This window comes from Peromyscus leucopus, chromosome 8b (assembly GCF_004664715.2).
Source record: "Peromyscus leucopus breed LL Stock chromosome 8b, UCI_PerLeu_2.1, whole genome shotgun sequence".
NCBI lineage: Eukaryota > Metazoa > Chordata > Mammalia > Rodentia > Cricetidae > Peromyscus > Peromyscus leucopus.
Window position 1 is genome coordinate 62,996,227 of NC_051086.1, and position 26,824 is coordinate 63,023,050.

Consider the following 26,824-nt stretch of genomic DNA (forward strand, 5'->3'; position numbering starts at 1 on the left):
AGTTGGTTTTGAAGTTTTTGAGAATTCTATATAACTGGAATTTAATTCTCCTGTTCCTCACTACCATTTTTCAGGTTGGTTCTACTGCTGTTCAAGTAACCTCAGCAGAGAGAACAAAAGTTTTGGGGCAGTCCGTCTTTTTAAATGACATCTACTATGCTTCTGAAATCGAAGAGATCTGCCTAGTGGATGAGAACCAGTTCACCTTAACCATTGCAAACCAAGGCACACCACTTACCTTCATGCACCAGGAGTGTGAAGCCATTGTCCAGTCTATCATTCATATCAGGACCCGCTGGGAGCTCTCACAGCCTGACTCCATCCCCCAGCATACCAAGATTCGACCAAAAGATGTCCCTGGGACACTGCTTAATATTGCATTACTTAATTTAGGCAGTTCAGACCCTAGTCTACGGTAGGTAGTTCTCTCCCACACTTCCTTTTTCTTAATTCTCTTTTAAGTTCACTTCAAGTTAAATAGTGTATCAGTGTTGTTCACTGAGAGTGTCATTGTTTAGAGAAGGAAGACCTAGAGTTTAGTGATTCAGATGCATTACTGCTGCCAACCTGTTTCATTTTAGTAAGGTTCTCTAAGAAATCTGATGTTGCTCTTGCCTTTGCCTCGGGGGCAGAAGCAACATGGCAAAAAGGATGTCATCCATTGGAAAGCGTCACAGTACAACACATACACTGTGTCACTGCTGTGGCCCTAAGTAGCCTTCAGATGACCGTGGCTGAGTGCAGTACAGTGTATAATTGAAGGGCTGGGATGGGGAGGTGTGGGATGAAGTGGAACGAGGCACCTCAACATTGTCTGTTGCAGATTCAGATGCGGGTCCCGTGAGGGGACAGCAGCTGAACCCAGGAGGGCAGCTGTGGTAGAAGCCAGTACATTTCAGGGTTTCAACCATCAGCCCTAAAATAAATGTTCTGGTTTCAAAACTGTTTTTAAGAAGAAAGAAAAAAGAAAAAAGTCTTTGCCTCCCTCTCCAATTTTCCTCCCTCCTTTTCGTTCCCTCTGAGCACAGTGTAGTTGGTTCTGTTCAGGCGCTGTGATCTGCTGTGATCTGCCCTGGCAGCCTGTAGAGCCAGCAGGTTGGGCTTTGGTGTGGAGCTGCTGCTTTGGATTTCGCATGCCTGAACTCTCCTTTTTGGTAACAGTAGTGTGCCTTCCTAACACCATCCCTGTAAAGATCTGAGAAGTAGCATTTGTGGTAGGGTAGTATAGCACTAGCAGGGAGTTTGTGTTTAATGAGCAGTTCCCCATCCCTTCTTTTTTTTTATTTTATTTTTTTAATATATATATATATTATTTTACAATACCATTCAGTTCTACATATCAGCCATGGGTTCCCCTATTCTCCCCCCTCCTGCCCACCCCCCATTCCCACCTCCTCCAGGACAAGTCCTCCCCCCAGGACTGCGATCAACCTGGTAGACTCAGTCCAGTCCCTTCCTCCCAGACTGAGCCAAGTGTCCCTGCATAAGTTCCAGGTTTCAAACAGCCAACTCATGCAATGAGCACAGGACTTGGTCCCACTGCCTAGTTGCCTCCCAAACTGATCAAGCCAATCAACTGTCTCACCTATTCAGAGGGCCTGATCCAGCTCCCATCCCTTCTTTTTTCTCCTTTGTTCCCCCTTTCCTTTTCCTTCCCTCTCCTTTTCATGTTTGGATGATTCTTTATCTTAGATATCTTGAATGTCAAGATTTTTACTATTGGAGATGGAACATTCCTAATCTAAAATCCAAAATCCTCCAAAATCTGAAATGTCTTAGGTGTTTTGTCCAGAATTTATAACATCATTTTTTATTAAGATGGGCTCTCATTATGTAGCTCTGGCTGGCCTAGAACTTGCTGGGATTAAAGCCACTTGCCACCACACCCAGCCCATTTCAGAGTTTTTAATTATAGTGCTCATTTTGTAAAATCTATGTAAATATTTCAAACCCAGAAACACATCTGATCATGGTCATTTGAGATGAGAGATACTCAACTTGTATCAATTCTCAGACTGAGGAACTCTTTCTTAGGATATAGCATAGCCTAGGTTTCATAGTGGGCCTTTTAGGCTTTCACATTTTCCTTTATTTAAAAGGAAAAATATGTCCAGCATGATGGCTCCATGGTAAAGGAGTTTGTCACCAAGCCTGACAGCCTATGTTTGACTTATATTGTGGAAGAAGAGACTGCCTCCCAAAAGTTGTTCTTTGACCTCCTTGTATGTATCCTGGCACATTGTGTCTGCACAGATGCAGACACACACAAATAACTAAATGTATTCAAAATTTATAAGACAGATGTGGTAGCATATACTTTTCACCCTGCAGGCACGAGGCACACACACAGATGAATCTCTGTCTCTCTGAGTTCTAGGCCAGACTGGTCTACATAGCAAACTCTGGTAGCCAAGGCTACATTGTGAGACCCTGTCTCAGGGGATGAATAATCAACAGAATTTTTTTACTTATATATCCTTCATGGAATCCCAGAAATGACTCACTAAATTTTATGTATGCTTGGCTTCCCTTATCCTGAAAGGCTCTCTGATACATAACCCAAGTTACGGGAGCCCGGGTGTTTTGTTTTGTTTTTTAATGACTTATTTTATTTTTATGTGTATTGGTGTTCTTCCTGCATATATGTCTGTGTGAGGGTTGTTGGATCCCCTCGAACTGGAGTTACAGACAGTGTGAGCTGCCATGTGGGTGCTGGGAATTGAACCCAGGTCCTCTGGAAGAGCAGCCAGTGCTCTTAACTGATGAGCCATCTCTCCAGCCCTGGGAGCCCAGGTTTTTATAGCTCTTAGATAGTGTAAAATAGCATCAGCATAGTATGACTTAGAGTTTCTGCAAGTCAGTGAAAGATCAACAAATTCATAAGCAGTGACATTAATGTTCTCATTTTTAGGAAAATTGAGCTATAAGCCTGTCTTTACTTCTCAATTCCAAATAGTTTTTCATTATTTAGAGATCAGGTTTTCTGGTTTTAGGGACAGGGCTCTAGCCTGGCATTTACAGTCCTCCTGCCTTGACTTCCTAAATGCTAGTATTATGTACAGTCCTGTGTTGCAATGCTTTGCCTTCTGACATCTTTGTTTAACAATGCTAATGGCTATATCATTTTTAGTAATAAAGCAAGCAGATAGCTTTCGTTTGTTGGTAAAGCATATCATACCAGAGGGGAAAAAACACTTAGGCAAACAAATTTCCATGGCTTTTTCCTTCTGTATCAATATGGCAAAAATTCAGAGGTAATGAAAACCTGGAATTTACTGAGTAACCCAACAGTTTGTTTTGCTGCATTTTAAAATTGAGCTTGATATGTGTTATTTGGGATGGGATGGGGTGGTATGGGATGGAGTAGAATGGGGTGGAATTGAGGATGGGTGCATTATTTTGGAATGCTAAGGATCAAACCCAGGGCCTCACATATGTAAAGAAAACACTCTACCACTGAAGTTCTTTAAACTTTTCTGATTTGCCTAAGTATATTTGTATATATTTATAACTAATTTTTTGTTCCAATAGCCCTAGATAACATATGATTGATTTCAATAGTTGTATATAATAGGATGAAGTCGTAGAGTGGAAGATGTAACTACATCTTTTTCAACTACAGTTAACTTTGGTTTTAACTGCTAGTTTGCAGTGAAAATTGTAGGACACATGGACATTTCGAGGATATGCTTACTTCAGCACTCCTAACATTATAATTTGATTAAATGCCTCCTCTTAAAAAAATAAAGTAAAATAAAGGTCTCTCGTTATGTAGCCCTGACTGTCCTGGAACGCTCTATGTAGACCAGGCTGGCCTCACACTCATAGAGATCCACCTGCCTCTGCCTCTGAGTGGCAGGATGAAAGGCGTGCGCCACCAGGCCTCCTCTCTCTTATTCTCTATTTAACTGGATCTACCTGAGAGTGACCTCGAGCAGAGTTTTGACTTCACTGAAAACATGGCACGCCTTTATTCTGTCATTTATTCCTATTGATCCATCTTAGACCCTAAATCTTTGCTGTTTCATGCTCCAGTGAAAATTTCTAGAAAGGCCTACTACACCTGCCTGTCTTAGGAGCCTCACGGGCTCTTCTGGTGCTGACTTCATGGATCTCCTGTTTGGAACTGATCTACATTCTATCTCTAGTCTGTAGTAACACTGAAAAAAGAATTAACCATGCTTTGCAATAAAATTTTGAGTTATATGTTGTGGGTAAAATGGAATTACAAAAAAAAAAGAAAGAAATTTTAAAACAATCTCCTTTGTGTTTTCTCTTAGGTCTGCTGCCTATAATCTTCTGTGTGCCTTAACTTGTACCTTTAATTTAAAAATTGAAGGTCAGTTACTAGAGACATCAGGGTTATGCATCCCTGCTAACAACACCCTCTTTATTGTCTCGATCAGTAAGACACTTGCAGCCAATGAGCCACACCTCACCTTAGAGTTTTTGGAAGAGTGTATTTCTGGATTTAGCAAATCTAGTAAGTAATAATTTTCTTTAATACTCAAAATGATTCTAAGACAATTCAAAGAAAACTTTTTTGTTTGGAAATTTACCAGTGGTCTTTTACTTAATATATTTTTACTTTTTAAAAACTTTCCTCTTTTTTTGTTTTTGTTTTTGTTTTGTTTTGTTTTTCTGGCCTGCGTACCCTGTAACTAAAGGAACTCTGAAAAAAAAAATCCTAGTGGGATGCACAGAGAAATCCATCAGGACTCTGGCAGGAAGCCCAGCTAGCAAGGGGGTCCTCTTGCCTGTGGGCTGCTTGAAGGATTTCCTTCCTTATTTCAGCTCCACGAACCTCAGTGTTTCTTTGCATAGACAAGAATTGCAGACATCTCCTTGATTTTAAGGAAATGGTTACCTCTCTTTTCTATAGTTGACTTTGAACTATGGTTTTTATTGGACATTTGTGTTCCATAGTGAAGTGGTGGATGATGCTAGATCTAGAGTCAGTCCCAAGTTTGTTCTAAAAAATCCCATTAGTCTACTCTTTCCCTGTCCACCTCCATACCGTGGAGTAGCCTAGATGGCTCCATTCCTGCTGTTTTCTCCTCTTCTTCTCCCTGGAATACATACAACTTATTCAAACACATTTCTTAACATTTCAGTGTTAGGTAATTAAATGCTTTTAACAAATCGTCAGATATGTTTTGTTCTAGTTTTTTTTTTTTGTTTTTGGTTTGGTTTTTCATCAAGTGAAAGATGTAGGAATGTAACTCTGATAAGAAATTGTGTAAGTTTGGCAAAAGAGGAAAAGTACAGTGCTTTATTAATAACTATAAAGGTTTGAAAATATTTGAGTGAGTGAACAGGCATGTTGTATTCTTGCATAAACAAATCTTCCAAGATCCTTTCAGATTTAATAAAGCCCCAGCAAAGTAGCCATGTAATTTGCAAATGATTTTAAATTCTGTTGAAAATGAATAGCTGAGAAAATGTTGAAAAGAAAGGAAGTACAGACTTGGTATTACAGATATCTCCACACTCTACATATTATAATGGCATGGTAATCAAAACACGGATGTTCACAAATCAGCAGACAGATCCATTTCAGAGAAACAGACAAACAGAAACATGAAGCTTCACAGACTGCTTGGGGAGATGAAACCATCTAAATGAGTTTGGGAAATCAATTAAAATAGGCCATCTACACCAAAATAAGTTTGGGCTATATTTAAGAATTGAATATAAGTCTAGAAGCATTAATAAAAGAAATGGGTACTAGTTGCTTTTATGTAAGTAGCATGGGTGAAACAAACACAGGACTTTGGAGTGAATGTGGGAAAATTGATGTCCTTAGCTGAGAAGAGCTGTGTAGGTTAGTAAGTGAATCACAGTAGCATACCCATCAGACTAAGAAAAGAATACTTTCAAGTTTGTTACTTACAAAATACATACTGGAAGTATTGTGAAATGGCTGATTAGGTATCAGATTGAACAATATTTTTAAAGATGAAATCCTAAAGGTCAATAGCATTGTAAAGGACAATTCTTCTAGAAAAACATTTAAAAGTGGATTAGACCCTTAAGAATAGTCACATCTTTTGGCATTATAGTTCCAGTTTTTAATCTTTTCCTGAAAAAGTAATGCTGAGGAGCCAGCAAGATGACTCAGCGGGTGAAGGCACTTGGCACAAAGCCTGCCAACCTGAGTTCATCCCTGGAGCCCAGGGAAAAGGAGAAGGAAGGAACCAACCCCATAAAGTCATCCTTAGACTTCCCTAGGGCTCTGGTCCTGCACGTGCGCGCACACACACACACACACACACACACACTTTGAAAAAGAACTAATGGTGAGGTGTTTGTAGCATACTGCTTTTATGTTGATATTTTAAGACTAAGGTTATCTTGTTATAGTAAAGTGTGTAGATATTAAGTGCGTAGGTATTAATTGGTGAGCTTTGACAGTGAGTATATCATGAAAGTATCTTTTAGATCACAGCCCACAACATTTTCTAGTATCCAGAAACCTCTCTCACTCAATGTTGCCCTCTCACCAAAAGTGACCTTTCATGACCTCCATTGTGGTATATTTATTTTGCCTACTTTTGAATTTAATAAAACATTACTTAATAGAAAAAAATTGAAATATCAAAGAGCAAACAAATTAAGTTGCTAGTTCTCTGTAGTGTGGAATAATATGATAACCATTAAAAGTGATTGGATCCAAAGTTTCAGTTTGGAAAAGTGAAGAAGTTCTAGTAATGGGTGGTGGTAGTAGTCACACAACAATTTGAATGTACTTTGTGTTACCAAACTATACACTTAAAAAGGTTAGAATGGTGTACACCTTTAATCCCAGCACTAGGGAGGCAGAGGCAGGTGGAACTCTTTGAATTTGAGGACAGCCAGGGCTATGTAGAGAGACCCTATCTCAAAAAACTAAGCTAAACTAAACTAAACTAAAAATGTTTGAAAGGTTAGAATGCTAAATTTTATGCTGTATCTCTTTTAGTACAATTTTTTGTTGTGTTTTTTAAAACAGGTTTCTCTGTTGCCCTGGCTATCATGGAACTCACTCTGGCTTAGTGTACACCAGTACTTCTGGTTTGGTTTACTGACTTTTAAAATTATTTCTTCAGCTGGGTGGTGGTGACACACGCCTTTAATTCCATCACTTGGGAAGCAGAGGCAGGCAGATCTCTGAGTTCAATGCCAGCCTGATCTACAGAGTGAGTTCCAGGACAGCCAAGGCTACACAGAGAAACCTTGTGTTAAAAAACCAAACAAGAAAAAAAATTATTTTTTCAAAGCTTAGTGTCTTTACCTATTATCAAAATGTTTGTCCAGGCCTAATTCAAGGTAACAATCTTTACTTTCAACCATTTCTTCATGATAAAATCATTGCTGGGGCTTGAGAGGTGGATCAATAATTAAAAGCCCTAGCTGCTCTTCTAGAGGTCCTGGGTCTGATTCCCAGCACCCATGGAATGGCTCACAACCATCTGTAACTCATCCCAGGGGATCAGACACCCACTTTCAGCCTCCGTGGGTATTAGTCAAGCATGTGGTACATGTATGTGTACACAAAATACTCATACACGTAAAAAAATAAAATGATTGTAATTTTCATTGACTGTACTAATGGAGTATTTTCTCCACAGGTATTGAATTGAAGCACCTTTGTTTAGAATATATGACCCCATGGCTATCAAATCTAGTTCGTTTTTGTAAGCATAATGATGATGCCAAACGACAAAGGGTTACTGCCATCCTTGATAAGCTAATAACAATGACCATAAATGAGAAGCAGATGTACCCTTCTATCCAAGCAAAAATATGGGGAAGCCTTGGGCAGGTATTGAATTTGCACTGATACTTATCTAGTGCCTCCTTGTGTTAGTAATTCTTGGTGCCCACGTTCGTTATACAGAGCACATCATTCTCTCCTTCAGAAATTATACCCAACCCTGTAAATAGCTAATGCATTTCAGAACTCTCCTTCTTGCATAATATACTGTTAAATATAGAGTTTAACTGTAGAAGCCTGTTGTCATTTCTAGTAAATATTGTTTAAATATGTACCCCAGTCCCTATATACCACAGATCTCAGTAAATGCTTCTTAATGCTATTGTTCAGAACATCTGGTTTCATTTATAGTTGTAGCATAGGCTACATAGATACAACTTTCCTTAATCTGACAAGGGGGTGCATATTATTCCTTCAAAATAATTGCTTAAGGAAGCAGATTCTTATTCAGACAATGCTGTGAATCCTCTAACTGATTTTAAATGACTTTGGAGCCAATTTCCTGGCTGTATGATGTCGTTAAAGTAATTAGATTGGTCATGTGTTACAGTCATAGAGGAGCACAGAGGTACTTTCTGAGCAGCTGAAGATAGGCATGTACAGATGTTTAAACTCTGATCACTGGTCTTACTCTGGAGGAATCAGGAAACAGCCTCATCCTTCCCTCTATGGTTTACAGATCCCTAAGCCTAGAACTTTGAAAATCTGAGGGAAACAGGACATTTCTGCTTCTTAGGCTCCTTTGAGTGTTTTTAATTAAAGGTTAAGCCATCAGTGTGCTTGAAAACAACAAGACTTTCCTTATTTCACCAGATCACAGATCTGCTGGATGTTGTGCTTGACAGTTTCATCAAAACCAGTGCTACAGGAGGGTTAGGGTCTATCAAAGCTGAGGTGATGGCAGATACAGCCGTGGCTTTGGCTTCTGGAAATGTGAAATTGGTGTCAAGTAAGGTAACCACTTTTTCTGTACCTCTTGGACTATGCCTTAGTATTTCTGTTTATCATCTTGAAAGTTTTTGTCTTATAACTAGCTAAGGTAAAACTTTGTTTAGTTAAGAGAAAGTGTGGGTGGCGGGGGGGGGGTGCTATGGCTGTCTGTGTGCACATATGTGCCATGGCTTACATGTAGAAGTCAGAGGATAACTTATAGGAGTCAGTTCTCTCCTTCCACCAGATGGGTCCCAAGGATCAAACCCAAGGTATGGGCTTGACAAGGAGAGCCTCAGCCTGCTGAGGCGTCCATCTCATCGAGCCTGAGTTTATTTTTCTTTTATGTGTGTGACTGGACACGTGTGTGTGCACCACATGTGCATTGTCTGCAGAGGCCAGAAGAGGGTGTTGGATCCCCTGGAACTAGAATTGCAGATGGTTGTGAGCTGCCATGTGGGTGCTGGCAAAGACCAAAGTCTTCTGCAAGAGCAGCCGGTGCTTTTAACCTCTGACATCTCTCCAGTTCTCTAAACTTTTTTTATGAAGAAACTTTTAGTCTCGTGTTTTTAAAACATGTTCTTCTTTACAGGTTATTGGAAGGATGTGTAAAATAATTGACAAGACTTGCTTATCTCCAACTCCAACTTTAGAACAACATCTAATGTGGGACGATATTGCTATTTTAGCGCGCTACATGCTGATGTTGTCCTTCAACAACTCCCTTGATGTGGCGGCTCATCTCCCCTATCTCTTCCACGTTGTTACTTTCTTAGTAGCCACGGGGCCCTTGTCCCTTCGAGCGTCCACACATGGATTGGTCATTAATATCATTCACTCTCTGTGCACTTGTTCGCAGCTGCATTTTAGTGGTAAGTTCCTAGAGGGCAGTCTTTTGTTTTGTTTTTCCCCTTTGGGTTTTCAAGCCAGGGAAAGTTGATCTTTTTTACTAGGTCTTTTCTCAGCTTTACCTTACTTGACTGTTGTAGGTTTCTTACTGTGATGGTATCGTCTCACCAGGCATACAAGCAGTATTTGAAACTCTATCTAACAAGAAAATAGTAAAATAGTAAAAATGACTTGTATGCCATGGCAAGCTACAGTAAAGGCTTTCTATGTTTGTCATGTAGATAGTTGTAATTAGCATATAACCTAAAAGCTTACTGTAAATTGATAGTGTTGCATTACTAGTGCCATTATGTTATGTAGCCGCTAATACATCTGGAGATTTGACTTGGGGAGCATGGTTGTGTGATTTTTTTTTTTAAACATATTTAAATGTTCTTGAATTCAAGATGAAACATAGCACTTTAGAATTAAAATATTGCTATTTTCTTTTTCTTTTACAGAAGAGACCAAGCAAGTTTTGAGGCTCAGTCTAACAGAATTCTCATTACCCAAATTTTACTTACTGTTTGGCATCAGCAAAGTCAAATCTGCCGCTGTCATCGCCTTCCGCTCCAGTTACCGGGACCGATCTTTCTCCCCAGGCTCCTACGAGAGGGAGACTTTTGCTTTGACATCCCTGGAGACAGTCACAGAGGCTTTGTTAGAGATCATGGAGGTACAGAAGGGAAAATGACAAGAAACTAAATTAAAATCATATTTTAAATATGGAATATGCAGGGTGTTGTGGCACAAGCCTTTAATCTTATCACACAGGAGACAGAGGCAGGTGGATTTCTGTGAGTTTGAAGCCAGCTGAGTCTATGTAGGGAATTCTGGGCCAGCCAGGGCTACATAGTAATACCTTGTCTGAAAAATAATTTTGTAGTATGCAGAGGAAATGCTGATTTGTTCTGTTATATTAAACATAGAACTTAAGGTATTTCTTTAGAATATGTTCATTTTTTAAATTAGATATATTTTACTTTTTGTGTATGAATGTTTTGCCTGCATGTATGTGTGGGCACCACATGTGTTACTGGTGCCCAAGGATCAGGAGAGGAGTTCAGAAGAGGAGGACAGACATCAATTTCCCTAGAACTAGAGTTACAGATGGTTATGAACCACTTTGTGAATTCTGGGAACAACCTCTATCTTCTTCAAGAACAACAAGTGCTCTTATCGGCTGAGCCATCTCCAGTCTCTGGAATGTGTTTTTATAACAAATATCACTTAATGACATGATGAACATTAAATGTTCTAGAAACCTTTGTGTACATATATGTATTCAGAGTATCCTGTTTTTCAGGCATGCATGAGAGATATTCCAACATGCAAGTGGCTGGATCAGTGGACAGAACTAGCACAAAGGTGTGTCCTAAGTGAACTAGAAACTGGAAAGGACGTGTATTGTTGAGAATAGCTATTGCAGCACAATCAGGCTTGTGTTTGTGTGCATAAACACAAAGATTTTCATAAGTTCTTTGGCTCTTTTCATTGCAGATTTGCATTTCAGTACAACCCATCCCTGCAGCCAAGAGCTCTTGTGGTGTTTGGCTGTATTAGCAAACGTGTGTCTCATGGGCAGATAAAGCAGATTATCCGAATTCTTAGCAAGGTACTTACTCCACTTTTCCTAAAAATTTTCCCAAATTACAAATTATACTTTCCAGTTTTAAAAACAATTAAAATTCAATTAAATCTATATTTTAAAACAATTTTTCCTTACTGTAATTCTTTGAAGTGATGAAATCTTGTCTAAGAAAATACCTTTAAGTTCAATGTGGTGATGCAGCCTTTAACCCTTTAAGTTCAACGTGGTGATGCACGCCTTTAACCCCAGCACTCTGGATACAGAGGCAGGTGGATTTATGTGAATTTGAGGCCAACCTGGTCTGCATAGTGAGTTCCAGGACAGCCAGCGCTACATAATAGAGGGAACCTGTCTCAAAATTACAAAAAAAAGAAAAATCTTTTTTAAAAAAATGTTGGCTCATTTCTAATCATGTACACTCAATAGTCTCAGTTTTTAAAGCCTTATAACCTTATGTAAAGCTACATAATTCATAATTAATATAATAATGCACTTCTTATTAGCATGTAATATAGAAATACTTTTAAAATAAAAAACCAATTGTACAGTGTTCACTATTATTAGAAATTGTTTGTCACATAAACTACTTGTCAAATACCTAAATGTTTCTCAGCTAAATCTGAGCTTTATTATAGGAACTGATGTTTTATTTCAATGAAAAGTGAAATAAAGATTTCTGTTTTCCTAAAAGGCACTTGAGAGTTGCTTAAAAGGACCTGATACTTACAACAGTCAAGTTCTGATAGAAGCTACAGTAATAGCACTAACAAAATTACAGCCACTTCTTAATAAGGTAATTATTGCATAGAGCATAAATTTATTCTTTTTGGGTATTGTTACTGTGTTCTTTTCTTGTACAAAGTTTAGAAAATGAGGTGATTAAAAAGAGATTATAAAGAAGAAATTATAGTCAAAGTGAGTCTCTTGTCGTAGAGTTAGAAAATAAGGTGGATTGGCCTAGCATGGTGGCCCACACCTTTAGTCCCAGCACCCATGAAGTAAAGGCAGGTCAGTCTCTGTGAGCATGAGGACAGCCAGAGCTACCTAGAGAATACTTGTCTCAAAGAGAAAGGAAGGATTAGGGGAGAAGGAGAGGGAGAGAGGAAGAGTGAGAGACTAATAAAGTATTTGTTGAGGATCTTCTGTGTATCTGGTAGTGCTTAGAGATATACCAAACCAAGTTAGTAAAGGTGTCCTGTATCTGGGACGGGAGTGGATGTTGAGAAGGGGACGGATAAAGTCAGTAAAGTACTACTTAGTGTGTTAATGAGCATCACTCTAGAGAGATATAAAACCAACAGAAGTATACCTGCTCATCAGAAGAGTTTGTATGTGTAAAATAAAATAAAATTAAATTAAAAAAAAAAAAGAAGAGTTTGTATGCTGGGCTAGAGGTGCAATCAAAGATAGAGCACTTGCTTAGCATATACAAGACCCTGGGTTCATCTCTACCAAGAGACAGGGAAGGGAATAAGGGAGAGATGGAATATATATGAGTGAATAAGAGTTTATACTAGTAAGAATGAAAAGTTGAAAGGGTAGAGTCTAACTAGAACAAGAAATAAGTAGGACAGTGGAGTTGTGGATAGACCATTCTAGCAGAGAGTCAATAGAGAAAATTGTAAAGATTGAATAGAATTAATCTGCTATTCAATAGTCTTCAGAAAGGAGTTTGGAAACTGCAGGACACAGGTGGCCCCGAGTGCACAGTAGATCAGGGAAGGAAGGAGTGCAGGCTGGAGGAAGGGCAGCCTGCAGATGAACTGTCTGGTGTCAGTGACCACTGCAGAAGCGTCAGCAAACCCTGGAGACTAGATGTGGCATCCAGAATTGGAGGGGATCCCAGAGGAAGCTCAGGCCCTAAGCCTAGTTGATAGTATTTTTCATTAGACACATGGAGGGGACCAAGTGAATCAGTCTATTCATGTTCCCCAAAGGAGAGAAAACCCAGAAATTAGGTGAGGTAACCTGCTTTGTTGATGCTGCAGAATGCAGGAAGAGATGATTGTTTGGTTTGCCACACTAACCTGGAGTGTCTCCTTGGCCAGGACTCCCCACTGCACAAAGCCCTCTTCTGGGTTGCTGTGGCTGTGCTGCAGTTGGATGAAGTCAACTTGTATTCAGCAGGCACTGCACTTCTGGAACAAAACCTGCACACCTTAGATAGTCTCCGGATATTCAATGATAAGGTGAGTAGGCATTCCTCTGAGTTCTGCATTGCTCACAGTGAGTCTTCTTTTCCTTCTCTTCTAGAGTTCTTTAGAAATTGAAAGTGACCCATAATCTAAACATGAATTTAATGCATCTTATTGTAAGTATAGTTCCTTAGTAGGTCACTAAAAACTACTTAATCCATAGTTCCAATATAGAAATAGCCAAGAACAATATGCCCTGCTCTTAGTGATTAGAATAGTAATAAGTAGGGCTGGAAAGATGGCTCAGCAGTTGGGAGCACTGACTGTTCTTCCCAGCATCCACTGATGGCTCACAACCATCTCTAATTCCAGCCCCAGAAATTCATTGCCCTTTGTGGCCTCTTTGGGCACTGCACACATCCATACATGGAAGCAAAACACTTAACGAACATAAAATAAGTAAATATAATTTTTCTTAATTTTAAAGTAGTACTGAGAAGTAATAGTAGCTATCACACCAAGCTCTGTGCATTCATTATTGCTGATTTTCATTCTCTGTCCCTAATATATATGTATGAGACTATATTATTATTCAATAATAAAGCTTATTTTTATTGAAAAATTATACTTCATAAAAATCTGTACAATTAGTAACAGATAAGGAAGTTGGAGAATATAAAGAGAAGTTTTGGATACTTAATTTTATTAGTTTTCTTCCCCCCTTTGCCTAATCTCACTTTAAAGTATATCATTAGTGGCCTCCTTCACATTTATTAACCTAGATAAGAGGTTGAATTTTGGCTCAGAGTATAGAGGATAAAATTAAACAGTATAAAATTGGCTAGGGATGTGGCTTAGCAAGGTGAGGTACTTACCACTGAGCCTGACAACCTGACTTCAGTTCCCAGGACTTACATAGTGACATAGTAGAAGCATGTGTGCACTAAATAAATGAAAAATATTGTTTCAAGCCAGTGCAAAATTATACGTTTGTTTTGGAGAAAAATGGAAAGAGCCTAAGAGAAAAGAGAAGATTGTTTTGAAAAGAGAATGTGTGTGTACATGTGCATACATTTGTGTTTGAAATGTCCTTGAAATGAAATGAACTGAGCTGTGGGGAAACAGCATGACCCAAGTATGAAGATGCCTGGTCTGCAGTACTTGTTCAGTGCATATAGTGTGGTATAGACCCAGAAGAGCTGGAGGTCTGGGAAGTGTGGGAACAAAGTGAGAGGTAGGAGACACCTTGAAGTTGATCAGTCAGACCTCGTCACAGAAGGGGAGGGAGTGAAGACGTAGGTCCTGGAATGTGTCTGGTTCTGAGCTAGTTCTTTACTCACTGTATTGTTCTACTCTGGAGTTGTCTGAAGATAATGGTGGGTTCCAGTAGTGGCTAGCTATTGGCTATTTGTACTTGGAATATTTACAAATAAAATACATATCTTTAAAGCAGCTGTCTTGCCATTTTCTTTCTTTCACATGTGCTTACGTGTTTGTTGGGGTAAGTGCATGTCACAGTATTTGTGGAGGTCAGAGGACAACTTGTGGGAGCCATCTCTCCTACCATGTGGCTTCCAAGGCTAGAACTCAGGTGATCCAACTTGGCAGCAAGCACCCTTAACTACTGAGCCGTCAGCTCCTGCCTTGACATTTTCACTTCTGGAACATCATAGGAGGGACTAAACCTTGATGCCAGGGCTTCAAAGTACTAGAAATCAGAGTTAATAAAGCTTTATTGAGGTCACCAGAATATTTTCTGGGATGGTAGAGTCAGAGTAATAGTGCATGCCTCTAGGTCCTGCTACTTGAGAGGTTAAAGCAGAAGTTTTAAACCTACATAGGCAACATAGTGAGTCTCTGTGTGAGTTTGATAGCAATTATCAGTCAAAAGTAGCTGGGCATTTTGGCTGATGATTATAGTCTTAGCACTTGAGAGGTATAAACAGAAGATGTTAGCCAGCCTTTGCTACATAGCAGGTTCAAGGCCAGCCTGGGATAGATGGGATTCCATTTCCAAAAACCAACATCAAAAAAATAAATAAAACAGTACCTCAAAATTGTATATTGTGGACCTGCAGATGTAGCTCAGTGATAGAGTGCTTGCCTAGCATACACGAGGCCCTGGGTTCTATCCCTAGCACACCCCAACACACACACACACACACACACACACACACACACACACACACACACCACACCACACACAAATCATTGTTGTTAAATCAAAGCAATTTGAGTTTTCCACTATCTTACTACTTATCTTTTAGACTATCTTACATTTATAGTACCCTAAATATTTTTGTAGGGGTTCCTATTTTTAAACAAAGTGTCTGAGCCAGGAATATAGATAGCTCAGTAGACTTGGGGTTCTAGTCCTGGAAAATGAAAAAAGACATTTCTGCGTGAACTCCATCAACTGTATACCCCTGGTTGTTTTTAATAGAGTCCGGAAGAAGTCTTTATGGCGATCCGCAATCCTCTGGAGTGGCACTGCAAGCAAATGGATCACTTTGTCGGACTCAACTTTAACTCTAACTTTAACTTTGCACTAGTTGGACACCTCTTAAAAGGTAAAGATTCCTTTGTCAGGGCGTTTCATGAAGTAGTATTGAGAAGCCAGAAATAACTAAAAGGAATTGATTACTGAGATAAATTGATGTAATCTAACCTATATGTTTTACTCTAAAATGAAAAGTATATCTGCATGAGTTGTTTGAATTAGTATTTAACTAGAACCTAATTTTCATATCAGATCTTAAAAGAGAAAGTAAAATTCCTAAATACTGAGCACTTAATTACTGTGTTATTGATTAACAGTACACTGAATATTTGTGTTATTTCATATATGTACATTACAGAATGTTATTGTACAGATTTAATCACAAAAGGCTTAGGGATTAACCCTTGTCCAAGGTTGGGTTCAATCTCCAACATTGCCAAGGATTAAAAGGAATTTCCAGTTTAGTGTGCATTGATATTCAGATAGGATCGTAGGTACTCTTCGACTTGTTTCTAGCATGTTCTCTATCAGCACTCTTGTACTGTGTACAAGTACTCATAGTACTATGTACTGTGTACCATTCTGGTATTGCTCTCTCTTGCAGATTTCATTGCTGTTTTGATAGCCAACCATCTCCGATAGACTAGAGCTAAGTCACTTTCTTACCTAGTTTTAGCTGCTCATTGCCAACTTCATAGCTCCATAGCCATGCTCTATTAAGGTGGGCAGTTTTCTATTAAATAAATAATAAATAAATAAATAAATAAATAAGTGTTAAGCTAGGCATGATGGTCCACACCTTTAATCCCAGCAACTGGGAGACAGAACCAGGTAGATCTCTTGAGTTCAAGGCCAGCCTAGTTCAGAGCTACATAGTGAGACCCTGTCTCAAAAATCAAAAGACAAAAAAAAAAAAAAAAAAAAAGAAGAAGAAGAAAAAAGAAAAAGAAAAAATAATTTTTAAAGATTTATTTTTATTTTATGTGTATGAGTGTTTTGCCTTTGTGCATGTATGTATAACACCTGAAAGTTTGTTACCTGAGGTGGCCAGAAGACATACTGGACCCCTGGAACTGAAAGTATAGGTGATTGTGAGCCAGTCTGTGGGTCTTCTGAGCCAAACTCTGACCCTCTGTAAGAGCAGCCAGTGCTCTTAACTGCTGAGCCGTTGCTCCAGCCTCGTGAAACACTTTTGAAGTAGTAGAGCCCTTACGTCAAATGAAATCTCAAGGGGAATGCTAATGCTTAGTTTTGTTTGTGTTTATTTCTAACCTCTGTGCTTCTTTAGGAAATGAAAAATCAATAATGCCATCATCTTTTCTAATGCCCTCTCCTTTAGGGTTCCAGGGAACAGCCTCTTCTACACGTGTGGGATACGTAATCTTATGTATAATTAACTTCACATTTTCATGTTTGACCTTCACAAATGGCTATTCTTGGAGGCAGGAATTCTCCTTTTGTGGTAGAGTTATTTGTCACAGCATAAGAGCTCAAGCATTTGTTCATGGACTAAGTTAACTTGTTATTTGTTTTCTTTTTATAGGGTACAGGCATCCTTCACCTGCCATTGTTGCAAGAACAGTCAGAATTTTGCATACACTACTAACTCTTGTTAACAAACATAGAAATTGTGACAAATTTGAGGTGAATACACAGAGTGTGGCTTACTTAGCAGGTAAAAGCACAAAATTGACAAAACTAGTCTAACTGTATCATTGTCTTAGGATCACCAAAAGATACCCATGCCTAGCTTTGGGTGTTTGCAGCTAGATCTTTGGCCAAATAGAGCATTCACAGTTTATTCAGTTTTGCCAAAACATTTTTGATTATAAAAGAATATCTGAAATGTCCTAAAATTGAATTGCCTCAGCCTATCATCCCAGGCCTTCACACCCTCTTTTCTATCCTCGATCTAAATTTCATGAGCATCTCTTTTTCATGAGCATATCTTTCCAAATGGACAGGCTATTTCAAACCAGTCTGCTTGCTGTCTCCTACTGGGCTTCCTGCCTCTTTAGTATTCATTCTTTGTGCTATTTTACCTGGGTGCCTGTCCCGTCACCACCATTCACTGAACTGTATAACTCTGTCTTATCTAGTATTTACTGCATTCTACTCAAACAGTATAGTTTGATGTGGTTTGATGGAAGATGCTATTCTCATTTTAGCAAACTTCCATTTTTTGCCAATTACTTTGTTTCAAGCATACAGCCTTGAACAAACTATTTTACATCCCAGAATATTTTTATCAGTGCATTTCAGATACATGCTCTGCCTGCTTTTTGTGATTATTGAAACCAAATAGGCGATCAAGTGCTTGAGACAGTAAGGTGTTTATCAAATTTCTTTGTGTGTTTCAGTTTATGCAGACTGTAAACTCTTGAGGATAAGTCTATCCTGTGTGTTTATACACTTCAGTCTCACAGTCTCCAAGGCTTTTTATGTGTACATGTAATAGTAATAACCTCTTAAGTTTGGAAGAAATGAATCCTGTTGTAGGTCACACGTGTTTTTCACAGTGTTTTTTATGTGCTTTTCCTTTTTCTATTAGCTCTACTCACAGTGTCTGAAGAGGTTCGAAGTCGCTGTAGCCTCAAGCATAGGAAGTCCCTTCTTCTTACTGATATTTCAATGGAAAATGTTCCTATGGATACATATCCTATTCATCATGGTGACCCTAGCTATAGGTATGTGGACATGGTATCATAATCACATAATTATAGTCAGCCTTCAATTTTCACACGATAGAGACTAGCAACAAAGTAATCTAGAAGGGGGCAGAGTGGCAACTCAGGATGGTCTATCAGGTGTAGAAGTAAAAGCTCCTCTACAGATGCACGCTAGTTTATATGGGCAGTATTAAAGTTATTCTAGTCTGTTCTGATAGTATCATTAGTTCACCTCATTAAACACAGACACTTGAATAATGAAGAAATACCATCTTGAAAGGTTTGGTTGCAGAAAAGGACCTGGAGAAAAAACTAACCTGAAATCATTGCATGTCTAAAAACTAAGTTATATGGGGCAGAAGAGTTGACTCAGTGGTTTAAAACACTTGTATTTTTTTTTCATCTTTTAGATTTATTTGTTTATTGCATAAACGGTGTTCTGCCTACATTTGTCACTGCAGGCCAAAAGAGGACACCAGATCTCATTACATATGGTTGTGAGCCACCATGTGGTTGCTGGGAATTGAACTCAGGACCTCTGGAAGAACAGCCAGTGCTCTTAACCTCTGAGCCATCTCTCCAGTCCAGCACTTGTATTCTTGTGGAGGACCTGGGTTCAGTTCCCAGAACCCAAATGGTTGCTCACAGCCATCTGTAGCTGAAGTTCCAGAGGATCTGACACCCTCTTTTGACCACTGTGGGGCACACACATGGCAAATATACATACAGGCAAAACTCACATACACATGAAGTAAATAAAATCTTTTTTAAAGGTGATATAGATTGATAAAAACATTTGCAAGCACTGTACAAATGTCATTAACATTAAAAACCTTTCTATAGTGTAGTTTTACTGTTGTTACTTTGATACAAGGTCTGGCTATGTGTCCCTGACTGGTCTGGAACTCAGTATGTAGAGTAGGCTGACCTTGAACTCACAGAGATCTGCCTCCCCCAAGTGCTGGGATTAAAGGCATTCACCACCACACCCAACTTCTGTAATATAGGTTTATATGATAGAATCATAAAATTATGTCTACTATTATACGTGGCTTTGTATAGGTTTTTTATTCCCCAGTATAACTGCTATCTTTGGGGGATTATTCTATAATGTGGATTAAACAAAAATATCTTTAATGTTTGGATACAGTGTTGAACATAGGAAAGTAATCTTTGAGAGGTCATGTCATTAAACTTACTAAGACCTTCCTTTTTCATTGTAAGAAGACCTTCTCATCACTTGACTGAGACTTCAACAATGCATGCAAGTTTTCCTGATAGACACAGTGTTTAGTAGCCTTATTTCTTAGTCATTCCCATGAGTTTATTTCTTCACCCCTTCTTTTAGTTATGCAAAGGAAAAAGTAACTTAGTTGCCTGTATTTGGGAAAGCTTAATTCTCAAACTTAATATTGCTGGGGTTTTTTTTTTTTTGGTTTGTTTGTTTGTTTGTTTGTTTGTTTGTTTTTGTTTTTCAAGACAGGGTTTCTCTTTGTAGTTTTGGTGCCTGTTCTGGATCTCACTCTGTAGCCCAGGCTGGCCTCGAACTCACAGAGATCCGCCTGGCTCTGCTTCCCAAGTGCTGGGATTAAAGGGTGCACCACCACTGCCCGGCAATATTACCGATATTTAAATGATGCAATAATACAATTGCTTATTTAGACTTTTATTTTCCATGATTATAAAATTCAATGCAAGCTGGGTGGTGGTGATACATGCCTTTAATCCCAGAGACAGAAGCAGGTAGATCTCAGTGAATTCGAGGACAGCCAGGACTGTTACACAGAGAAACCCTGTCTCGAAAAAACCAGAAGGGAAAAAAGGAAGGAAGGAAAGAAAGAAAAGAATAAGATTCAATGCAGTAAATTCAATAGATCTATTATTCAACATCAATTAATGACATGTATTTATTATATATTTGAAAAGTGCTAAGGTAAAAGATGTTAAGTGTTCTCACCACAATAAATGACAAATATATAGGGTAATACATGTCCTAAGTTAGCATATTTTAGGCATTCTATGTGTGTACATTTTTTAAAACATGTTGCACACAGTAGAAATAGACAATTTTTATTTGTTAAATTGAAAAGTTTGTTGCCATATGTGGTGGCAAATGCCTGTCAGTCCCTATAGGCAGGAGGATCAGAATTCAAGGTCATCCTTAGCTATGTAGAGAGTTTGAGGCCAGCCTTGGCTACATAAGTCCATGTTTCAAAAACAAACAAAATAGAGGCTAGAGATGTAGCTCAGTTAGTAGAGAATTCTTTTCTAATATGCATAAAGCCGAGTTCAGTCGCCAGTACTGCAGAATACTGACTGTGGTAGCAAACACCTGTCACCTCAGCACTTGGGAAGACCAGAAGTTTAGTGTCATCCTTGGCTTCATAGTGAGTTCCAGGCCAGCCTGAAACCCTAGCTCAATCAATCAATCAATATAGAAGTAATTTAGGGTTTAGAACACTTGCCATGCATATGTGAGGTTCAGGATTCAATCCCTGTACTGCAGAGGGAAAAAATTAACAAAACTATGCAGTATATAGCTCTTCCTATGTAACATTGATACTTCTGGGGATACATTAGGAGTTGTCTGTACAACTAAGAGCCAGCTGTAATGATACATATCTGTAATGCTAACATTCTGGAAACTAAGGCAGAAGGATTAAAACAAGTTTAATCCCAGCACTCGGGAGGCAGAGCCAAGCAGATATCTGAGTTCCGGGCCAGCCTGGTCTACAGAGAGAGATCCAGGACAGGCACCAAAACTACACAGAGAAACCCTGTGTGTGTGTGGGGGGGGGGGGTGTAGTGGGAGTTGTGCAGTTTTCAAATTAATTTATTATTGCCATCATTAGGAAATAGGATAGCTTTAGGAATGAGTGAACAGTGGTTATATTTGTCATCTTCTTGTTAATTACTTCTTCTAAATTGTTTAAATCTCTCAGGACACTAAAGGAGAACCAGCCATGGTCCTCTCCCAAAGGTTCAGAAGGATACCTTGCAGCTACCTACCCATCGGTAGGCCAGACCAGTCCCCGAGCCAGGAAATCCATGAGCTTGGACATGGGGCAGCCTTCTCAAGCCAACACAAAGAAATTGCTTGGTTAGTTTATCTTAATTTTGTATAAATTTTTACATGATTGTTACTGTGAAAAATGGTTTAGCTACTTTCTCTCTTGGAATTATTTTGAAACTATTTAGATTGCCAGCGTTTACTATTATGATGTAACAAAATCTTTTGTGACTTTAATTTTATTTATTTACTTAATGTGTGTGAGTGTTTTGCCTGCATTTGTATGGGTGTGTACCACATATGTGCCTGGTGCCCATAGTTGCCAGAAGAGTATCATATTTCTTGGAACTGAAGTTACAGACATTTGTGAGCTTCCTGTGCTTGCTGGGAACTGAACCGGCGTCCTCTGGAAGAGTGGCAAGTACTTTTAACTATTGAGCCATCTCCCCAGCCCTTGTATGGCTTTTATAAGGGAGTTTGATTTTGATAAATTAGCTGTATCTTTGAGAATGAAACTTTAGGATGGCTTTTAATTTGGTTTTTATTTCTGTGTTTTTAGTGTTCTATTTTTAAGTATTGTGGCTTTTGATTTTTTTGAGCAGCAGACAGTATAAGAGTCACTAGATACCTAGCAGAAGGGAAGCATTGATGTACTAGGGATCTATAAGGGTAACTTTCCCCAAATTGTCATTTTGGAAACAGAACATATCACTAAGATCTGAAAACAGTCAACCATATTTTCTTTGAAACAACAAAAAAGCAAGATACTTTTTTAATTAATAAGAGGCTAGCCCTTTTAGAAATTCATGTTTGTGTGTGCAGACACAGGTGGAGAGGAGAGGACAGCCTTGTGTTGTGAGATCTCTCCTTCCACCTAGGTATTCTGAGCATTGAAGTCAGGCTATCAGACCCTAAGACAAGCGCCTTTACCTACCGAGCCCTCTTGCCAGCCGTGATTCTTAACAGTTAATGTTGCTCAGGTCTATGAACATTCCTATGGGAAGTGGATGTACAGTGCAAGTTCTCTCCTGTCCGGTAACTGAGAAGTGAATTCCTGAAAGAGAACCTTCACTGACCCACAGAGCAAGTGGGAGGCAGTGTTTGCTTTTTACTGGCCGCCATTTTCCTTGTCACTTAGATCTAGTGGAGTGTATAGTCAGTGATCATGAATGTGAATGTGGATTTCAGTTACCCATGCAAACATACTTAGTATCTTGAGATAATATTGTGAAAACATTTGTGTTCATAAGGAAATTGGTGAGCAGACAACAAAGGATAACACAAATAACCTTCCAGTAAATGTTAAAAGGAGAAGTAACAAATGTCAGTCATTGTTACATAGATCTGTCACCTTCTATTTGAGTTCCTTTCTGTTAATCTTTTGTCATCAGTAATGGCAGGAGTTTCCTGGTTACTTTGTGTTTTGTAATTATGGATTTTTATACCAAGGAAGTTGTAAGTGAAAAATTAACCTCAGAGAAAATGTGCTATTAAATTCCTTCAAACTGTGTTCTAGGTAGAAAGGATAGGGTCTCTGTCCTTCAAAGAAGGGATTATTCTTTGTTAGCTATGACTTAAAATCAGCTGATAACAATAGTATATGTCAGATGACATTAAACTGATAATATTTCGATGAAGAAACAAAGAATCTTAGGAAATTAAGAGGTAAAATTTGAGCAGATGTAAGATGGAATACACAGTAGCCAGGCAGACTGATGAGAGGCGTGCGTTCAAGAGAGGAAGTGTGGCGGCTGAAGAGAGTGGGAGGGCGCCTGGCGGTAGACCAGTGTTAGAGGAAAGTCCACGGAAAATGAGGCTGGAGAAGGGCAGCATGGCCCTGAAATCTCTGCTGTGGCTGGGCCTGCTGGCTCAGTTTGAATCCCAGCACTTGGAGGCAGGGGTGCACGTCTGTGAGGCCAGCCTAGTCTACACTGAATTACAGAACAGCCAGGGCTTTGTAGAGAGATACTGTCTCACACAACAACAAAGAGCCTGCCATGATGAGAGATGTATCATATCACACATCCAACAGAGAGACCTTGAATTAAGGAACAAAATGTATTGGGGGGGCATTTTCCTGATAGCAGTGTGGAGAAAGGTCTTTTTCAAGGGGACCATTTATAAGATTGATTCTGCAGTCTAAGAGAAAAAAAAAAAAAAAAAAAAAAAAAAAAAAAAAAAAAAAAACAGTGCCAGCTCACGCTAAGGCAGAACCTTTGAAAAAATAGAGTCCAGTGTGAGGTGTATTTTCAAAGGAGAATGAAGAAAAGAGTTCATGCCTCACTGATGATGAATTGGGTGGGAAGAGAGAAAACTGTAAATGATGGCCTAGGTTTCTGGCTTCAGTCTGGCATGATTGTGCTGCCCCTGACTCTTCTGCAGTGGAGGAGGAAGGAGCACAAGCAGGGGCCAGCCTAGGCCACAGAACATGCTTCAGGCTAGCACGGCCATGTAGCGGGCCTGTTGAGAAGTAAAATAGAAATTAAACAGCACTTACCTGACTGGCTGGAACTACCTTCTCCACTACTGGATATCTCTTCAAAGGAAATCAAATCAGTGTGTTGAAGAGATAGCTGCATTCTGTGTGAATTGCAGGACTCTTTACAACAGCAAAGAAAACAGAACAACATCACTGTCCAGCTGATAATGAATAGATAAAGAAGCATAGTTTTAAATTCAGATCTACAAATAATAGCCATAAGTATGAAATACTGTCATTTTGTGACAACATGGGTAGAGTTAGAGATTGCTGTGTTAAATAAGCCAGGCACAAAAACAAGTCCCACGTGATGTCACTCACATGAAAGGTAAAATATGGTTCCCATAAGTGTTAAGGATAGAATGATGGTCACCAGAGCCTGGTGGGCACTAAGGAGCAAGAGGCCTGCTTTCCTGCTGCACATTGGGCAGCCATGGAGAGCAGCAGTGCATCATATATTCAAACCAAAAGAAAGATGTTTTGGTGTTCACCTTAAAGAACTGATAAAAGCCAGTACACCTTTAATTCCAGCAATTGGGAACTCTGTGAGTTCAAAGCTAGCCTGGTCTACATAGAATGTTCAGAGACAACCAGAGCTACACAATAGAGAGATTCTGTCTCAAAAAACAAACAGAAGCAAACTGATAAATATTTGAAGAGTTAAATAATTGAGCTGTAGGAAGAGAAGGAAATCACCCAGGAGCAAGCATAAGTAAAAGAAAAGAAAAAGCAGGCCAAAATCAGTAGAGTGACTAACTGCAGGCATTTTAGAAAGCACGAATGGGTTTCAGGAAAAGTGGAGTTTGTAGCCTGGTCCCTGCAGGATCCTTAGCAGTGTGACCTCAGGCTAACCAGTTAACCAGTCATGGCTTCTTCCGTTTGCACAAAAGGAAGAGACTGGACTAGATTCTTCTAGATGAGTTGGCCTTGATATTTGTGATTTGTGGTTATTTATTAGTCTTAGTACATGAAGTCAGAATATTGTATTTGTCAAATAATCACTTGTCAGATTTTGTAATGGCTTCAAGTTTGGCTTTTAAAATGAATTCATTTAAGGTATGCATCACAAACTTTTGTCTTTTCCTGTGTGTGTGTTTCGGGCATTAAACCAAGGTCCTACACTTGCTAGACAAGTACTCCACCACTGAGCTACACACTCAGCCCCACACTGTTTCTTAAACTGCACCAAGAGACATTCTCTGAGTGTAAAGAGCAAAGATAGATCAATTCCACATAATGTGGTATAAATACTTGTACTTTAAATAAGAGGAAGACATTTAAATACCAGTATACATAATTGGGGAGCTCAAGGCCAAGTGTGAGACAGGATTGCTTGCACTTTTGTTTTTTTTTTTTTTTTTTTCCAAGACAGGGTTTCTCTGTGTAGCTTTGTGCCTTTCCTGGAACTCACTTGGTAGCCCAGGCTGGCCTCGAACTCACAGAAATCCGCCTGCCTCTGCCTCCCGAGAGCTGGGATTAAAGGCGTGCACCACCATTGCCCAATTGCTTGCACTTTTGAAGTGTCTCCTTGTATATCTAATTTTTAGTACTTCTGAGCATGCATATCTTGAACAATTAATGTCAAACTTTAATTTTTACTTGTTATGGAAATTGTAAATCCATAGTGACTATTTCTTGACAACCAGATTAATCTCCATGAAGAGGCTGTTCAGGTTTTTCTATTGCTTCCACTGACCAAAATCTACTCTGTCTTTGTTACCAATATTTGCTCTTCTTGGTAGAGTCTAGTTTACCCTCAGGATAGTAGATATAATCTGAAGCTCTTTAGACCAGTAAAGATCCTCCTTTCCTGGAAAGCTGTTGGCCAGCCCTTGAAAAGGAATGTTTTCAGCTTGTTTTGGACCCTTAAGTGAAAGCTTAAATTACTAGAATATTACTATTTGTAGACACTGTGGTTAATGAACTTTTATAACTTCTGTTTATAGGAACAAGAAAAAGTTTTGATCACTTGATATCAGACACAAAGGCTCCTAAAAGACAAGAAATGGAATCAGGGATCACAACACCCCCCAAAATGAGAAGAGTGGCAGAAACTGATTATGAAATGGGTGAGAAACAAAGCTGATAAGTAATCTAGATCAGTGCAAACAGTGAAGAGTACTGGAAGGCACATTCATTCCAGCAGTCATTAGGATGTTTAGAGCACAATATACAAACATGTACTCTTTTATTTGTTTGTTTGGTTTGGTTTTTTGTTTTTCAAGACAGGTTTCTCTGTGTAACAGTCCTGGCTGTCCTGGAACTCACTCTGTAGACCAGGCTGGCCTCAAACTCACAGAGATCAGCCTGCCTCTGCCTCCCAAGTGCTGGGATTAAAGACGTGTGCCACCACCACTAGGCAGAAACATGTACTCTTGTTCCAAAGATAAGCTCTCTATATCTCTAAAAGAAATTGGCCAGTGAAATATGTTGAAGGGGCAGAGGCAGGAGGATCACAAATTTGAGGTCTGATTCAGGTGGTAGTGGGGCACACCTTTAATCCCAATACTCAGGAGGCAGAGGCAGGTGGATCTCCGGGTTTGAGGCCAGCCTGATCTACATAGTGAGTTCCAGGACAGCCAGTGCTACATAGAGAAACCCTGTCTCACAAAACAAAACTAAACAAAAACAAAAACAAAAAACAAATTTGAGGTCTGCCTGGGCTACACTTGGAGGAGAGGCAGGCGGATCTCCATGAGTTTGAAGACTCATCTCCATAGACACTTCCAGGCCAGCCAGGGCTACGTAATGGGACCATGCCTCAGAAAAAGTTTTATATATGTGATAGTACAGCACTGCCAATCACTAGCTGATTGTTATGTTAGTGCATAGTAACTGATAGTTATTCTGATAATTAAGATGTCTT

General features: G+C 39.2%; 1 protein-coding gene across 12 annotated transcripts in view; it reads left to right on the forward strand.

The window, feature by feature from the left end:
• Nf1 (neurofibromin 1) overlaps positions 1–26,824 on the forward strand; it is a 256,805-nt gene that overhangs the window by 214,115 nt on the left and 15,866 nt on the right. For all 12 annotated transcript variants that reach the window (XM_028866918.2, XM_028866927.2, XM_028866928.2 and 9 more), the window contains 15 exons: positions 75–415; positions 4,281–4,483; positions 7,611–7,804; positions 8,570–8,710; positions 9,279–9,558; positions 10,036–10,250; positions 10,881–10,942; positions 11,075–11,189; positions 11,857–11,958; positions 13,214–13,354; positions 15,744–15,870; positions 17,344–17,475; positions 18,352–18,487; positions 21,412–21,569; positions 25,905–26,027. In XM_028866918.2, coding sequence (XP_028722751.1) covers positions 75–415; positions 4,281–4,483; positions 7,611–7,804; positions 8,570–8,710; positions 9,279–9,558; positions 10,036–10,250; positions 10,881–10,942; positions 11,075–11,189; positions 11,857–11,958; positions 13,214–13,354; positions 15,744–15,870; positions 17,344–17,475; positions 18,352–18,487; positions 21,412–21,569; positions 25,905–26,027 — 2,470 coding nt within the window. The remainder of the gene's footprint in view (positions 1–74; positions 416–4,280; positions 4,484–7,610; positions 7,805–8,569; positions 8,711–9,278; positions 9,559–10,035; positions 10,251–10,880; positions 10,943–11,074; positions 11,190–11,856; positions 11,959–13,213; positions 13,355–15,743; positions 15,871–17,343; positions 17,476–18,351; positions 18,488–21,411; positions 21,570–25,904; positions 26,028–26,824) is intronic.